This window comes from Trichechus manatus, unplaced genomic scaffold (assembly GCF_000243295.1).
Source record: "Trichechus manatus latirostris isolate Lorelei unplaced genomic scaffold, TriManLat1.0 scaffold00065, whole genome shotgun sequence".
NCBI lineage: Eukaryota > Metazoa > Chordata > Mammalia > Sirenia > Trichechidae > Trichechus > Trichechus manatus.
Genome location: NW_004444001.1, coordinates 2,658,314 through 2,677,693, shown reverse-complemented (window position 1 = coordinate 2,677,693; position 19,380 = coordinate 2,658,314). Strand labels below are relative to the sequence as shown.

General features: G+C 39.3%; 1 protein-coding gene across 1 annotated transcript in view; it reads right to left on the bottom strand.

Moving 5' to 3' along the window:
* ZFAND3 (zinc finger AN1-type containing 3) overlaps nucleotides 1-19,374 on the bottom strand; it is a 387,749-nt gene extending 368,375 nt beyond the window's left edge. The window contains exon 1 of the mRNA XM_004379422.2: nucleotides 19,283-19,374. Coding sequence (XP_004379479.1) covers nucleotides 19,283-19,353 — 71 coding nt within the window. The 5' untranslated portion in view covers nucleotides 19,354-19,374. The remainder of the gene's footprint in view (nucleotides 1-19,282) is intronic.
* Nucleotides 19,375-19,380: the final 6 nt, after the last annotated feature.

Genomic DNA, 19,380 nt, shown 5'->3' with positions numbered 1-19,380 from the left:
AAGTGAGAATAGCAGCACAATTGGAAGAGCATAGTCAATGTCACTGAACCGTGCATGTAGAAATTTTTGAAACGGTCTATCTTTGGCTATGCATATTTTCACCAAAAAAAAAAAAAAAACGTTGAGAAGGGAGAAGGCTGACATGTCGTGGGGTTGTTAACCAATGTCATAAAACAATATGTGTACTACTGTTTAATGAAAAACTATTTGTTCTGTAAACCTTCACCTGAAGTACAATCAAAAAAAAAAACCACAATGAAAAAAAAATACGGTATATACATACAATGGAATATTACTCAGCAATACAAGAGAAATGCAGTCCTGATGCACACCACAACATAAATGAACCTTGAAAACATCATGCTGAGCAAAATAAGTCAGTCGCAAAAGGACAAATTCTCTATGATCTCACTTATATGAAACAAGCAAATATACAGAAACCAAAGATTATACATAGCGACCAGGGGTGGGAGGCAGGGTAGAAGGGGGAGTTTTTACTTAGGGAGCACTGAGTTCATGTTCATGGTGGTGGAATAATTTGGAAACAGACAGCGAGAATGGTTGCACAACTTGAATGTAATCAATGTCACTAAACTATACGTGTAGAAATTATCGGAGTATGTTTTGTTGTGTATATTTTCACTGCAATTAAAAAAAGGGAACATGGAGAATATAATAAAGAAGAATGAACTACTGTTATACACAACATTAACAAATCTCATAAACATTACATTGAGTCAAAGAAGCTTTATACAAATTAGCACATACCATATGACTCCATTCATATGTCTTTCAAAACAGGAGAAACTAATATAAGGTGGAAGAAAAACAGAACAGTGGCTGCCTGGAGAAGGAGATGAAAGTGTGGAGGAGGGAGGTGTGCAGACTGTCTGAGAAGGGACATGAGGGAACAATCTGGGGTGATAGTAATATATAACATAATGTATAATACAGTATAGTATATGTCTTGATAAACATTTGGGCTACACAGGTATATGCATTTGGCAAAACTCATTGAACAGTATTCAAGATTTGTGTTTTTCACTGTCTGTAAACTGTACTTTAAAAAATGTTAAACTCTAATATACATACTGAAGTGTTTGGGGGTAAAATGTACCACTGATGAACTGCAATTTACTTGGAAAAGAATAAAAACTAAAATGAATTAATAAATGGATAGAGGAACAGACAGAGAGCAAATAAAGCAAAATATTACAGAATCTAGGTGGTGGGTAAATGGGTGTACAATTCTTTCAATCTTTCTGTTTGAAATTTTTCATGATAAAATATTGGGGGAGGAAGAAAATGAGATACTAGCTTACAATTAAGCTACTAAAAAAATTAAGGCTTATCTGGAGCCTCTTCTTTAGAATAATCATTACCCTCTTCCATAACTGGAATGAAATATTACTCAAGATAACTCAGTTCCCTCCGTGTTGATTCTTCTATCACCAAATAACTTTCTAATGATTACTGACTGTGTCTCAGGTATCTGGAAATCACAAAAGGGATACTCTGGATTGAGACAAATGTATAATAGATTTAAGCATTACAGTCACAAAGCATATCCTAAAAATTTTAATCAATTGCTTTTGTTAATATAATTAATACTTTTACATATCTGGTTTTTACTAACCACTGGTCTCTTTTGAGTTTGCTTAACATAATCACCTCCCCCAGCCTTAGGAAACAATCAATAAAAATGAGTTCCTGGTTTTGGAAAGCAACTGACTAGACCTTGGACAGTGAAGTCTCAAAAAATAACACCAATCCTGAGAAGGCAGCCATACCTAAAGCTGGTTTCCTCATCTATAAAATTTGGATACCTGTCCCACCCATAACTGGATGAGATAATGTACATGAAAAGCATTTTGAAAATGGTAAGGTTCTACACAAGCGTAATGTATTACTATGATTCCATGATGTTATTAATGACTTCTCAGAATTACCCGTGTTACTGGACAAATATGGGAAAAATCATTTAAACAGATTACTACCATAAAGGAATAAGATCACTTAGGAGAGCTTTCCAGGACAAACACTTGGACTATGGTGATTAGTGTTGACTCATACGGATATCTGTGTGAGTCAAGAACTACTACTCCCAATTTACCCAACAGGTCATTTTGTCTCACCCAAATTCAAGTACACAAAGTAACAGGAGAGATAGATGCTGTTAAGTATAATGGCTTAGTGGCACCCTTACAGGAGTGTCACCAAATACCTCTTTTAAAGATCCATGCTTTATAACACTACTTGCCGTTGTTGTTAGGTGCCATCGAGTCAGTTCCGACTCACATCGATTCTATGTACAACAGAACAAAACACTGCCCGGTACTGTAACACTCTACTAAGCAATTAAAAAGGCTTTGATACAAGCAGGTTATCATTATGTAAATTACCTTGTCTACTTCAGACAGATCTCCACAAAGATTAGCAGCAGCTAAGGGTTTGCATCAGGACCTCATTCTGGTTTTGAGGATAAATTTCTCTGCAATACCTATAGCTACTTGGGATTCAGAACAATTTAAGATTATTCATTCAAAGAAGAAATACTATCAAACTTAAAGGACAATGCTGAGACATACTGAAGAAAAGAGCACTTAATAATTTCTCTCTTTTTTTTTTAAGAAGGAGTAAAGAGAAAAAAACAGTTTCATTAAAAAGTTTTAGTTTGAAAGACAATCAAATTTACACAAGCAAAAGAATGAAGCTGGACACATACCTCATACCATATACAAAAAATTAACTCAAAATGGTTCAAGAACCTAAATGTGAGAACTAAAACCATACAACTCTTGGAAGAAAACATAGGAGTAATGCTTCAGGACTTAGTTTTTAACAATGGATTCCTAGATATGACACCAAAAGCACAAGCAGCAAAAGACAAACAGATAACAGACTTCATCAAAATTAAAATTTCTGTGCAAAGAACTTTATCAAAGTGAAGAGACAACTTACAGATTGGGAGAAAACTTCTGTGAACCATGTAACTGATCAGAGTTTAATATCCAGAATATATAAAGAACTCCTACAATTTAACAACCTACTACTAATCAGAAGTTGGCAGTTCAAACCTACCCAGAGGTACCTAGGAAGACAGGCCTGACAATTTGCTTCCATAAAGATTACAGCTTTGAAAATCTTATGGAGCACAGTTCTATTCTGTAACACACGGGGTCCCCACAAGTCAGAACTGAGTCAACGGGAATGGGTTTTTCTTAACTAGAAAATGATAATCACAAGGCTTCAACTAAACTAAATACCATCAACACTTAAAAGATGTCTAATTCTGAACTAGGAGCTAATCTTTCTCAGTTACAATATAGCAAGTCGTCCTTGTCTGCAGATGCAGCCACTGCCCACATTGCAGCCCTGCGCCTTCCTTCAGGCCTCTTATTGTAAAACGGCAGTAAGTCAAAATGACTTCAACCTCGCCCTCTCAGAGATGTACTAAAATGAAGCAACAGGAAGTTGCCATTACACTTATGAGTATTAAAATTTGTTGATATAATTTTAAACAAATTAAAAATTATCTTTCTGTAACAATATTTACCATTAAAACAATAATGTGTAATTGTACTTTAATAAGAGCCCATCTACAAACTTAAATGGTCCAACTGTTTTTGATCACACATTTCAAATGCTGAAATGCTTAAAATTCCTTAGTCACAATTTATAGCAGGGCTTCAAACCAGTTCAGTCATGGGCAATGAAGTGAAATTGGAGCAGACCCAAATTTGTAAAATGTGGGTGAAGCAGAACGATAACTGGAATGGGAAAAATTACAGGTCGAAGCCCTGGAATGAGAGACTCAGAAGAGGCATAGTGAGCCCTATCAGGAGCCTGATGAGGGAGAGTGGATTATCACCAGGACTGTAGTGAGCGACACACATTCAAACTGGCACCACTGTTTCAGACTCTGCTGGTCAAGAAATTTGGCTGCTATGCAACGCACATGCTGCCCTTGTTTTCTAAGAGGGAGATTAAATTTCTTGCAGGGCTTCAACCGGTGAATTTTCCCATTCTAATTATCATTACACTTCACAGACATTTTAAAAATTTGAGCCCGTTCAGGTTTCGCTTCGTCAGCCATGAATGAACCTGGCAGAGCCGGTTGGAAGTCCTGATAGCAGTCAAATAGCTAAATAAACTGAAGAATGTTTATAGAAAATAACACGTAGCAAAGTAGTATCTTCCGAACCTCTGAAATTTGTCATTTGTCATTAGCTCTCAGTCACATTATTTTTTCACTAATAATTCTAAGTTGTCCTTTTTTCTTGTATCATACTGACACATACAACCTATAATCATGAATAAAACTGTATTAAAGCAGTATCAGCCAAGAAATTTGCCCCTCATGTTACCTCACACTTCACCTAATTTTTCCTAAATATATACTGAGACTTTTTTTTAAGAAATAAATCTCATTACCTCCTATGCGATCAGTTTCTTTCTATCCTACCCCAATATATGCGCTTTTAAAAAATAGAAAATCGAGTGTTTTCTCAGCAATATAGATGAACTTCAGAAAGATATTACAACTGGAAAGACTTCAGAAGAGACAGCTAAAATATTCACAGAGATGGAAGTCCAGACTAAATAATAATAATAAAGTCTAGGACATCTTCCTAGAAAAACAAAAGCTGGGAGAAAAGGATTAAGTCTATAAAATTAAGTAAAATATCAAGACAGATGAGGTGAGTACATTTTGTCCACCAGAGACTAGAGGACTACAAGGAGGAACTACTTCTTGAAACCTAAGAAATTATTATTTCAAGTTCTGTTTTTCTTTAAATCCACCCAAAGATACAAAAAATGTTTATTTCAATTCATCAATGTTAGTTCTGTGGATCACTAATGGAAGTTGTTAATTCCTGGCACATATGAGATATAATTATGGCAACTTTCCATAAAACGTACCTTGGTACCATGCTGGGCTGCACAAGTATGACTAAGTAAAAAACACATTACTTACACTTCTCCAGCACCTTCATGCAGGTGAGAAGTTCCAAATATCATCCCACCGGACCTCTCTCTGAAGCATGACTCGCCTGCCATTCACTCAATAAACTACACCTCTCCCTTGTTTTTAGTGACCCTACACACTCCTGAATTTTCTCCTCTCTGTCCATCTCCTTCCCAAACTCCTGCTTTTCTACTTGTGTTTCTCAGGGTTTCATCCTCAACTATCTTCTTACTCCATACCAAAAGAAAGTGACACACAGGGGTATGTCAAGGGACGAGAGAAAAAGGCAAGAATGAATTGCCCAGACTCTACTCTGGACCCACTAAATCGAAGCTGGGGGAAGCAGCAGTAATGTTTTTTAGAAAAAGCTCCTAAAGTGATTCTGACAACCCCACCCCTACCCCAGACAGAACCACTGGTCTAACAGCTCTTCCTGTGTGACCCCATCTGCTCCTCTGGTTTCAGCTATGACCTATACACTCATGTCACCCTATACAGTGTAGCTCTAGTCCATTTTCTCTCCTAAACTTCAGACATCTAAGGTACTTCCACACTTGGATGTTCGATAAGCCCTGAAAACTCAACATGCCTGACATATTTTTGTAGCATAACAATAATAATACCCATCAAGAAGAGATCAGATAACCTGGTTAAGTCTGGTATCTCCACCTATTGGAATACTGTGCTGCCATTAAAAAGAAGCAGCTAAATATATATATATACTAATTTAGAAATAACTCCTAAGATCTACTAAGTGAAAAAAGCAAGGTGCAGAATAGTGTGTAGTACACTGTTTTAGAAAAAAGGATAAATGCAGTGTATGCACAGAAAATTTCCAGAAGGATACTCAACAAACTTAACCATGATTGTCACTAAAAAGTGGGACTAAGGTTATGGTGTAGGAGGGAGGCATCCCTTTCACTGTATATCTACTTGTGTTGTTTGAATTTAAATATATGAATACACTCCTTTTCTAATTTAAAAAAAAAATTAAAAGACACTACAAAACTATACAAGGAAATTTACATGACATCTTAAACAGACTCACATCCAGAATATATAAATAACTCCTACCAATCACTGAGAAAAAAGCAGATGACCCAATAGAAAAATTGCCAAAAGGCTTAAATAGGCACCTCACAACAAAGTTTAGCCAAATGGCCAATAAACACAGGTGCTCAACTTTATCAGTATCAGGGAAATACAAATTAAAACCATAATGCAATCGCCCTACCTAAACCAAAAATGCAAACCCACTGCCTTCGAGTCGATTCTAACTCATAGCGACCCTGTAAGACAGAGTCAAATTGTCCCACAGGGTTTCCAAGGAGCACCTGGTGGATTCGAACTGTCGACCTTTCGATTAGCAGCCGAGCTCTTAACCACTGTGCCACAAGGGCTCCCATACAATAGCCTTACACACGCCTAAAATGAAAGAGACAGTCAATGCCAAGTACTGGCAAAGATGTGGAGTAGCCAGAACTCTCATACACTGGTGATAAGAATGTAAACTAACAAATACCACCACTTTGGAAAACTGGCAGTATCTACGAAATCTAAACATAAATACATACACCTTATAATCCAGCAATTCTATTGCTAGGTATATACCTAAAAAAAGTTAGTACTTATGTCCACCAAAAGACACATGCAAGAATATTCATAGCAGCATTATTCACAATACTCAACACCCAGAAAACCCACCAAAGTTGAATGGATAAATTATGTTATAATACAATGGAATACTAAAAAGCAATAAAAAATAACTACTGCTACACTAACAAGATGTATCTCAGTTGCAATGCTGAGGGGAAGAAACCATATACAAAAGAGTAAATATTATAATTCCATTTACATAAAATACAAAAACAAGCGAAAGTAATCTATGATGATAGAGGTCAGAAAAGATGGGGCTATCACCTGGGACAAGAAGCCCTGGCGGCACAGTGGTAAAGCACTCAGCTGCTAACCAAAAGGTCAGCAGTATGAACTCACCAGCCACTCTGCAGGAGAAAGATGTAGCAGTCTGCTTCTGTAAAGATTACAGCCTTGGAAGCCCAATGGGGCAGTCCCACTCTGTCTACAGGGTCACTATGAGTCAGAATCAACTCAACAGCAACAGATACAGGTATCAACTGGGACAGGGCACAAGGGAGACTCCCACTGGACGCTGGAAATGTACTAACTATATCTCAATCTGGGTAGGTGGTGGTTATGTAAGTGTATACATATGAAAAAAAAATTCTAGTTGTACAAAAGAATTCACCAAGGTAGACACCTAAAATGTGTGCAGTAATATTAACTTATGCCTCAGTTTTTTTGGGGGGGGCAGGGAAGAAGATCTAAGAAGTAAAAAAAATTGTTACATAATTGATGGCACTAGAAGTTAGGATAGTGATTACCCTTGTGAAAAAAGGGGGCCATGACTAGAAGAGAATAGAAAGAGGGTTTCTGAGTAATGCTAGTAATGCTATTTCTTGATATGGGTGTTATAGTTACATGGGTATGTTTACTTTGTGAAAATTCATCCAGTTGTACACTTAGAATTTATGCATTTTAACTATGTATGTGATATTTCAATTTAAATTAATAAGATACAATTTTTAAAACATACATTAAAAAGATACAATTTAAGTAAACTAACACGGTATTCAAATCATAAAAAAATAATAAAGTCAGTGTGTCCGAAACTAATTATCTCTTCCCCACAACCCACTCATATTCTAGTACAGAATCATTTCAACTTAAAAGAACTTCCAAAGTATAAACTTTCTTCTAACAAACAAAACTCTGTACAGCATTGACAGATGGCATTAATGGTTGCTTCCACAATTTCACTTTAGACTTAGGAATAAATGGGTTCACAAACAACCTTTGAAAATCAAACCAGTTTGTAAGCAAAGGAACTTCCATTCCCACCATATGTGACAGGCATCATCTTCCACCCAGCTGCCCATGTCAAAAACCTTGCTGTCTTTGTCTCTCTTCTGCTTCACCCAGCCCCTTCCTGCCATCCAGTCGGTCTCTGCTCCTACACTCAAAGACCTCCTCTTCGGTCCCCACCTCCAAGTTTCAGCCTTCATTCATTCTCAGCTCCTCTACTGTACCATTCACTAAAGGGTTGCTTTATCTAGGGTCCACAGACCCTACGGTTCATGGATAGAAGTTATTGCAATATAACTTGTTTCCTTTGTAATCATAGGTATTTTATTTTATGCATTATTCTGTGAACAAAATCCATACTGCCAAAGAGATCCATGGCCCAAAAAGGTTTAAAATCTCCAACTGGACTCTCAGCTTCCATACTTAAACCCATCAATTCATCCTCCACATTGCTGCCAAAGCAAACTTTTTAAAACCTAATATCATCTGTCATAGACTCTTAAAATCCTTAAATGGCTCCCAACTGCTTCCAGGATAAAATCTAAACTCAACAGCCCAGCAATCAAGGACCTTCATAATTGGTTCCTGCTGCATCCCCACCTTCATCTTGCCTCCTGCCACACACCGCAGCTAACATCTTATACTGAGTTGTATTTACAAGTCTGTGAATTCAGCATACTGTCCCACACTTCTGTGACTTTGCACAAACCTGGTTAACTCCTGTTCATCTTTCACAAGCAGCTCAAGCACCATCTCCTCCACTCCCAGTCTAGGCAACATAACCCCATCAGTGCTCTCACAGTACCTGCAATGACCTTCCACAGCACTTTCCTCAGTGTTGTCAGTCTGCCTCCCTCTCTAAACTGAGCACTTTCTCAGGGCAGACACCGGAGCTTGGTATTCCCATACCTAGCAGAGCTCAAGACACACAACAAGGGACTTAACAAATGCTTGCTAACAAGGGACTGGCTCTGGAAAATGGCCAAAGGGGCTCACACTCAGGCTGGTCAGAATCCTGATCAACTAACTAGGAGGCATCGGTCTGGAAATCACCATAAATGTGAACTGTCCAGTAGAGACAAGATGGTTCTGCATCTATTAATCTGCCACCAATGCTCTTTCATTCAGGGTTGGAAAGTTACTTCTTAATAAATGTAACTACCATGGCCAGGCACTGTGCCAAGGGTTTGACAGGCATTAGAGCTCACTTAACCTCAAAGCAACCCTAGGATAGATACTATATTCTTTTTTAAAGATAAAGAGGCAGGGAGGTAAAGTGCCCAAAGTCAAGCAGAAAGTGATAGAAAGTCTTGTTTTAAACCCAAGTCTGTGATTCCAAAGCCCATGGCTAGCCACTGAGCTCACCTGGCATTCTGGAGAGATTAGCATGCCCTTCATCCCTGGAAGAGTTTCGGAGGAGCTTGACTTTGATGAGAAAAGGTCCTTCCCTTCATTAGCCTCTCAACAAGTAAGAAAGGTCCTATTCCCCAGGAGGCACTACTATTAAATTCTTCAAGACTTAATGTAACCTGCCCCATACGTATTAGCTGTTAAATCTTTTTAAAAAGATGGGCTTGTGTGAGTTGTTTTTCCAAGAACAGCAAGTAAAAGCAGAAGATGGGCGAGATTCTGCTGAACTCTCTGCCAAGCTTGAAGATGAAAGGAGAGAAAAGAATTCCCAGGGAACAGAGTTGTGGTAGTATCAATAAAGGAAAGAAGGTAGATTGAGTCCCCGTGGCCTGCTGCAGAGACATCATGAAGAGACATCCTTTAAGTGGCTGAGAAGGTGCCTCTGGGTTTAGCAGAAGAAAGATCCCATGTGGTTCTAACAGACGTAACTCCATTTTTGCTCAAAATTGCTGTTATTTCCTCTAAACTCTAGCGGGGAATTTACACCACAGTTATCCTGTGATCTTCAGCAGTTGTCTATAAGACTCTGGGGGGACTTACACCCCACATTTCAAGAAAAGATAGAGGGTTTTCTTTAACCTCACCCACCACTTGTACATTAGTTTCTCCAGCCCTTACAATGTGGCTGTTTTTCATATTCTAAAATCATGGTGACCACAAAGCACATTCATTCCTTACCAGCACTTGAACTCAAACGTTTCCCCATCTTCATCCCCTTTGCACTCCAGTCTCCCCCTTGATCACCTTCTGTGTTCTTACCCTTCCAACTCACCTCCGAATCTAGTGTCTGACACTAGTGACTTTTCTGCACTCCAAGTTTAAACATAAAACCAAAAACACACAACACACAATGTAAGTATCTACAATGAAAACTATTCAGGTAAACTTAGGGAGCCTCCAACTACCAGATTAAAATACCTAGTCACTACACAGTCTAAAACCAAACCTAACAAAATGGAATCATTAGTGGCATATACTTCCACGTAACAGTTTTACTGCAGCTATCATTTTCTAAATCAATCCATACTGACGGACTATTGAGATTATAAACCCCCAAAGCAACTCTAGTATGCATGGTGCAATACTCTACCGTTTCACTCAAGGTTGCATCTGTCATTTGCAAAGACTTCATCATTTAAGCCATAGCAACTCTTCCTTGATTAGATCCTGCCTAATATGCACTAAATAAAAAGATAAGCCTTACACATAAAATGCGTGGTTCAAACACATCTTGGAAGTGTTGGGGGGGGGAGAGTAATGGGGAGTTCTAATTAACAGTGACCCACCCTCAGAAACTGGGAATACAATTCTCCTCAAAGCAACAAAATTAAAAAAAAAAAAAAAAGTCCCTCTATGCAAACATTTTCGTGGGTCAACATCCAAACACATTCCTCTCCTTTGAAAGGTGAGTAGCACACCTTTGTGTTATACTGAAAGGGAAAGGCAAACTAGGTAAAACTGCATACAGTAAAGTTATACTCTGTGAAGATTTTGTATATACATGCAAAGTTTCATATGCAAACACACAAAGACTTGAAAAACCTGGTTTTCTGGATTTCAGTAGCAACTGAAGGATAAAAAAGAAAGCTATAGAAACTTTTTTTTTCCAGTTTCCATGAGTCAATCCAGACTAATGGAGACCCCATGTGTATCAAAGTAGAACAGTGTTCTATAGGGTTTTCAATGGCTGATTTTTCACAGGTAGATTGCCAGGCATTTCTTTTGAGGCACCTCTGGGTGGACTCAAACCTCAAACCTTTTGGTTAGCAGCCAGATGCCTTAATCATTTGCAACACCCAGGGACTCCATCAGAAGCTATGTTGTTGTTGTTAGGGACCATAGAGTTGGTTCCGAATCACAGCAACCCTATACATAGTGACTTCTATACCCTATAGAAGCTATACTGCCCTAAAATGGAATACCATCCATGCCTCCCCAGGCACAGAATCCAATAAATCATAAATCTAGAAACAACTCACACCAAAATACACATCTTTCCCCCACCTCTAGTTTACCTTTATTATTTCTTACTAATGAATAAGTATACTTCTGACCAGTTTAAGAATCACTGTATGATTCAATCTTCTTTATGTGTCTCATTCATTATTCAAAGAAAATTCTCTGGAGATAACTTTGCCAGCACATCTATCCATAAAAGGCACCCTGGAAAGGGTTGAAACTGAAAAAGGATAACCTGAAATAGGCAGAGGCTTTGAAAGCCCAGACATGATCCGCAAAGCCCTCTACCTTCTCCGTGTTCCCCAACTTCCTGCCCCAGTTCTTCCAGTTAAGTACCATTAGCTACAGAAACCTCCTCTCACTGTGTTCAGGAATGCTACCAATGCAAGCCTGTAAGAGAAAACCAAGTGGCAGCCCAAGAAACTGACTGCAGAAAGCGTATACTCCGGATGGTCAGAATGCTTCTCCTTCCAGAAATCTGGCTGAGAGAGTGATTATTTTATACAAATGCATTGCAACTTAACCAAAGTTTAAAAGTCCAAGAAGTAGATAAGACATCAAAAGCTGTTACTCCACACTCCACTTTAGCTGCAAGAAATGAGAAAAGGCACCCCTCAAAAAGTCTCAAGGACATCATCACCAACCTCACTCTGCCAGGTTATTAATGAGGCGGCAGTGAGGATGAATAGAGACTGTCTACAATCTAGAAACACAATATATTGTGGTATGGTTCCCTCCTCAAGAGGCCAGAGTGTTAGCAGGCAGCTCCCATGTCCTTAGGACCTCTCCCAGGACATTCTTCTGCCCTAACACAAACTTGTGCCTGCTTATGATACAGGACATCTGGTGCAGCTGAATGAACAGATGCAGTTGGCTGGCATGCCTTCCTTCCTCTGGCTAACAGCTGCAGCCCCTACTTCGGGTGCCCAGCACTGTTTGCAGCTCTGGCCCCTGGTCTCATGGACGAGATAACATTTTCATTCATCTCGTGCCACTCTCTTTGCCTGGTGCAGATCAGTTTGTTTTGCCCACTGCTGCTGGATATTCTGATACACTCTACTTTTCTCTGTATATGGGGACTTGAATTTACTAAAAAATCTAATGCACTTATCGCTAATCACATAGCAAATGCTGCCACATGAGATTTACATTTGTGAAAACAAATATTATTCTTCTACAAAAGTCACTCAACAATCCAAGGTGAGCATATTCAAAAATTCTCTCACTAAAAACTGACTCTATTAGATCAACATCTCCCTTGCATACATTTCTGAGATTGCCAGTTTAATAGTGCTAAGAGCTGGGATGATTGAGTCAAAAGCTAACAAGAAAAAAAAGTTGAAGTTATAGACTAACTTGTACTAAAATTTAATTCCAATAACTGATCAAAGGAACACTTCCCAGTAATCTGGAATAACAAAATGGCATTACTTTCTCCAGTGGAAATAAAACATTAAGAGCTATGTTAGACAAGTCTCTCATTTTCCAAATATGAGAAAACAGGTGTGGAAAGTCTGTAAGAAAATAGACTTAAAATTTTAGCTGCCTATCAGGTCAACGTTCTAGAACAGCACTGCCAACAGAACTTTCTGGGAGAATGAAAATGTTCTATACCTGCGTTTTCCAATGGAGAGGTTACTGTTGTTGTGTGCGGTCAAGTCAATTGGGTAGCCACTAGTTATGGAGCTAGTGAGCACCTAAAATGAAGCTGGTGTGACTGAGGAACTGAATTTTTAATTTTGTTTAATTTTAATTAATCTGGAAAAAAAATTTTGTTTGATTTTAATTAATCTGAATTTAAATTGCCATATGTGGCTAGTAACTACCATACTGGACAGTGCAATTCTAGGAAAGTGTTTTAGATTCTGGTTATTATAAACACTTTAAATAAAGTTCCTTAACTTCCCTTTTGCATCCAACGTATATAGGAAATTTCTTCCTTCTGTCTAAACATCTCATTCAGCAATTTAATCTTGTTATATAGGAACTCAGCCCAAAGCAGGGTTAGCCTGTTCCCCAAAGCCACTCGTAGAACTGAATGACATCAGTGTCATCCACACAATTGGACTGAAGGCCCTCTTTTGCAAAGCACTACGACACCAAGTCCCAAATACTCAACAAGGCCAGAATCTGGATGACATTTTAAGTGTTTCATTAAAATTATATAAATGTTGGGTGCTGACCAGTCACGCTCTTCATTTGGCTTTGTTAACATAACAAACTTAACCTTTCCTCAAAAGAGAAAATAATTTTTAATCTCAATCTTGATCTATGATTATTGTAGGATTTCAAAATTTTGCATCACTTTGCACAGACAGAATCTCCTAAAGACCTAATTAAAAAATCCAAATTATCTTAGTTCCCACCCTCTTAGTACTCTGCTCTAGGTAGATACTATTTAATACATGTTTATTTTTATGGTCTTTATTCTTTCAAAGGATTCTTAGCTCCCTGATTTTGTCATTTAGGAAAAGGTTAACTTGTGAAAACTAATGTTAACTTTGGAGGCCTAGTGGCTCAGTGCTTAAGAGCCACGGCTGCTAACCAAAAGGTCAGCAGTTCGAATCTACCAGCCGCTCCTTGGAAACCCTATAGGGCACTTCTACTCTGTCCTATAGGGTCACTACAAGTTGGAATCGACTCAACAGCAATGGGTTTAATGTTAACTTTGATATTGTTAAGGATCATGAAGAGACTTTTAGTCAAAACTTTTCAGTACAACTTAAAGCACTGAATTCTCCTCTTTTTCGGGGGAAGGAGGGATGAGAAGAGGATAATACCAAGAGAGTAGTAATATGTCCTATATGATAACTGGATCTAATTTTAAAAAGCTATTACCTCAAACTAATAAAAACAAAGACCATTGTTTTCTTTAACAGTTAAAAAAAAAAATTTTTCTCCTTGTACCTCCCATCACATCAAAGGAGAAAAGTTCGTATTTTCTGGATACCCCAAATGTAATCACGAAAATGGGGCCAGCAGATAAATGTATTAACAGTTCAAAATGTATTGAATACTTAATTAAAATCATGTATCTTCAGGTGCATATGAAACTCAAAGACGTCAATTAACTGCATAAACAAGCTGTTTTGTTTTTAAGGGAATGTTTCAGGGGATTTTATAATCAAGGGATAATTAGTGACATCACTAGAATGAACACTCTACTGATTAACTAGTGATTCACGCTGTGTTCACATGAACTTGAAAGCCCAGGTTAAGCTGGTTGAAGTGTGGCAACACATTCCAATTGGGAGATGGACACTGAAGAAGCAAACCAAGTATGAGGGCCACGTGCTGGTAGAAGTCAAGAACACTAGAGCCAGATGATCTACATAGTGATGGAAACAGAAAGAGATGCTAATGTTCTACATCAGTACACAAAACCTGGGGTCAGAGGAAAAAAATATTCATTCTGTTTAAGCTAACCAACTCAGTATCTTGTGACTGCCAGAAATAAAACAGGATAAAATGAATTGTCATATTTTCAACCAACTTTCTACTAGTAACCATTTAACGAATGGAATTTATTTTGTCAGATTACTCCTGACCTCTCCTTGTTCCCATCTTTACTTAAAATACATCTATTTTCCAGCAGATCTAGTTCATAGGCAAAACACTTCGATCGAATAGATTGCAAAAATAAAATATTAATAAAATCTATTTCCCTCAAGAAACGTATCCATGTAATATTTGTTTTATGACTTGATTCATTAGATCAGAAGAGCTTCTTTTTTCATCATCAAAACAGTGAACAGTTCACCTAATAAGCCCCATATTTAAATACTCTATTCCCTAAATACCAGACTGAACATTTATGTGCACTGTACTTCAAGCTCATTTATGAAAGAAAAAGTACTTTCCAAGGTTTCCATAATATTACATTCTGATAGAGTTCAACTGTGCAAGCAAAATATCAATAATAGTAACTGTACTTAATTGTACTTAATTAAGTACAATCAGAAAAGATATTTCCTTCTTTCCTCATCCTAATAATTACTCTTTCTGTTCTTATTCTCTTATCCTTCTTCTTGTCTTTTCTATAATATTCTAGGTCTGCTCTTTCAACAACTTTTGAAAATATCTGTGCTTCAGTACATTTTTAATGTCTAAACTGTTTCAAATGTAGCTTCAACTGATACCACTTATATCTGCATAGTTTACAAAGTGCTTCTGTGTATGTATATATTTCAACTACAGGAAATGTACCAATTTACAATTTCACTTCAGATGTGATGACTATAAACTAGTATATTTTTTGCATGATTGCTGAATGCCTAAAATGAGCCAAGAAAATGTTCATATTTCACTGAAAATGTTAAGTTCATATCTCAGAAAAAAACTGTTTCTTATGGTCATTAACCCTAAAATCATTGTGTATACTGTACAAACAACTTCTAACTTTGATAAACAGGTTAATCTTCAACAATTTCCAAGGCAGCAAAGCTACCCAGTAGAAAGATGGTCTCTCTATAAATCAGCACAACCTGTAAACTATTTACACACTATAAGCCAAAAGGGAGAGAACTGGAAACTTTTTAAGTGTTCTAAGCACTAACCCATTTGAACTGTAGGCTCCTCTAGGCACTCTCTTTCCTAACAGCATTCCCACAAGACCTCACAGCTCTCCTATCTATCCAAGCCCCACTGACTGGTATCCTGACTGAACAACGCTGGGCAGCAAATCCCACAGCTTGAGTCACCAGAAAGAGAAGCAGTCCTAAAGAAACTGCCTTTAGTCTGCTCATGCCAGAACATTCTGCTGAAAGGCTCCTCTGCAAAGGGCTGGGTATGGGCCCTGGCTAGCTGACTCTATAACCTATGGCCTCCACAAGGTACAAGGCCGCACAGAATTTTTTAAGCAACAGACTTGCCTTCAATTTCATGAAGGGAAAGGCAAAGATATCTTCTGAATGGCTTTCAAAACCAGCTATTCTCTCCATTCTCCCAGCCACTAGACTGGGTCAGGCAACCACCATTGCTGGCCTGGACTACTCTTCCTGACAAGTCTTCTGCACCTCCAGCCCTGGCAACAACTACATGAACCAGTACTTGGAACTTGCTCTTTTTTCCTGCTGAGAATTTCCATTTCCACTCCCAGATACACAGAATCAGAATCTACATTTTAACAAGATCCCCAGGTGATTCTAACGTACACGTTATGTATACATTATTCTTATATATACATTATTATACATCCCCAGGTGATTTTTACGTATACATAAGAATCACCTGGGGATCATGTTAAAAATGTAGATTCTGATTCAGTATATTTGGGGTGGAAATTCAAATTCTCAGCAGGGGGTCGAACCGGAAAGAACCAGTTCGAACCCCTGCCACAAACATACATACATTGCCCGTTCATACAGACACAACACACACTCATACCCACACATCCAGGCCACTCTCAAGATTAACCTAATCTTTCACATTAAAGATACTCATGTCACTCCCTGCACAAAGTTCTTCAGTAGTTCCCCACTGTTCTTAGAAGTCCAAAGTCCTCAGCATTACCTATGTGGCCCTGCATCACTGATTCCTCTCACCTCCCTAGCCTCATCCCTAGCTGATCCCCCTTCACTATCTACCAACTAACCCCAATGAACCTTCAGTTCCTCAAATGTGCAGTGCTCACTCACCTCCAGGTCTTCACCCATACTAGTCCCTCTGCGGATCTAGGCTGAATGTCACTTCCTCCATGGTATCTTTCCTTCACCTCCACCACAGCTACGGTAGGTGCCCCTCCCATGGCACCCTGTACTAGCACACTTTATTGTAAGTGTCAATTTACTTCCCTATGCTCTCTGCTCCCAGAGGACGGGGTCAGTGCCCCTTGACCACATTATAGCACAGAGGCAAGCAAATATTTGTTGAAGATAGTCCAAGTATGCATAATGAACGTAATAAGAATCTGGTCCATGCCACAGGAAAAACATGCTCAAAGTCAGTTAGGATATGATGGAAACAAGGCAGCAATTTTGCCATACTTTGGTATAAAATACAAATTACACATGTGCCTACAAACACATTAGGAAAACAAACACCTTAGTGAAAGTTCAAACATTACACATTAAAAAGAACACTTTTCACCACAATAATACCAGTGTGTCTGTGCTCATTAATGGTTAGGCAAACTGCAGTCCATAAAAAGTGCCAGATTGAAAGTAACATAAAAAAGCAGTCCTGGCTGCTTATAGGTCAAGTACAGCATCAGTGTAACTTTCCCTCTATGCTACTACCAATGTCTCTTGATGCTACTCAGAATCCTGCTGACTGAAAGTAAAAAGGCTATTGCATTTCTTAGCTTCTAAGCCTTGATGTAAGTCTTTCAATAAGGGTTCCACTCATGATAATGGTCCCAAGGACATAAGCACGTTGCCAAGAAACAAATCTCTTATACACCCTAGGCATCAGTTGCTACTGGCAGCTACTTTCTTTGGGCCACATGTCTTGAGGCTTGTGACACCAGATTTTTCCAGGCTAGCTGACTGATGTCACAAACGTGATGGTACTAAGCACTCTAAAGAGCTCATCAACTCCACCCTACACTCCCTCTGTGCCACGGGCAACTCCTGCATCCTCTGTAAACTTCAGTTTTCCCATCCACTAATAAAGAGATAATGGCTCCTACCTCATAAGATTCTTGTGGGAATTAGGTTGTCCAGGAAAGCACTTAGCAGACCACCCAGTTATTTTCAAATCAAAATGAAGGGGAGACTATAAACCTAAAATACTTTCACACCTTAGGGCTTTTGGAAATGCTGTAACTTATTTTTGACTAATGTCCTTCTATTTGGAAATTTTTGAGAATGAAAAGGCAGAGAGATAAGAAAATAAGACTCCACTTTTTCATTACAACCTTTGGATTTGACAGATTTCACAGAAATCTACAGTAAGATCCACTTTCTAATCTTTTTCTGCACTCCCAAAATTATAGCCTTACTTTCTACCTTAACCATTCCTAGGATCTGGGAAACAGCAAAAATAAAAATATTTCAATACTTCTCTCAAAACGTCCTCAACCAGAAATATTCATTTACTTCCTACCACAATGCACCTCTAAATATACCGAATCTTAAAAAATATCAATAAGAAAGAAAAGAAAAAAGGCTGAATCACAAAAGTTGGCCTTCAAAGTCTCTAGTTTCACAAGGTATGATGGAGGCACCTGTTAGACTGACTGGGCAGCAATCCATAACACTATAAATGTGTTACAATGAGAATTCAAACTAACTCTGGGGAGACAAGTGGATTTCCCACGTCACGATTCTCCACCCTAACACAGGATGGTAAAGTAGTAATATATGCTGCCCAATGTGAACATGGTTTTTCTCAATTAACAGAATGAAAGAGAGGGGGAATTTGAGTCAGTCAAGCAAATTGGCTCTCATATTCCCAAACCAGGCTGACTTTTTTTTTTCTTTAACAAGGAAATTCTACAGATCCTCTCAAACATGTTTTAAATAAAGGTGAGACCTCAACACAGTCTTGTAACTCTGTCCCAGCCTGGGTTCTGGGCTGGATTTTAAAAAATAGGTGACGTGTGAACAGCTTCCTAAAAGCAAATGGGGCACTGGGATATAATTTAGGAAGTGATGATGCAAGTCTCTGGGGGGCGGGGAGGGGGGAGGTGAAAAAGTCAGAGGAAATACCCTCCCGATGCCAGGGCACCAACTCACACCAAGGGGAGGGAGGGGGGAAAGGGCTGGCCTCAACATGCCAAGGAAGGGGGCAATCCTGTTCCACTGGGAGGTGCCAACACCGCCCCTTCTTCCCTCCCCCACTTCCCTGCTCCCCTCACCCATGGCCTGAGAAGCCCCTGGAGGCCTGAGCCCCAGGCAGGCAAGTCCCAGTGGGTAGCAACGCATCCCGGGCAGGGCCTTCTCTGCCCACCCCCAGCCTCCCACCCGGCGCCCCACTCCCGGACGCGGCCCCTGCCCCCTCCCTATAGGCCCAGCTTGGGCCCAGCCCCCAGGGTCCCGGCCTCCCAGGGCCCCGAGGCCTGCCCAGGCAACCTCCGCGCCCGCGACCCCGGCCCCTGCCCCCACCCGGCCGGGCACTTACCCCCAGAAGCCGCAGGGACAGCGAGGCGGCAGGCTGGGCGCTTTGCTGCGCTCGCTCCCGGCGTCTCCCATGGTGCTCGGCGGCGGCGGAGCTCGGCG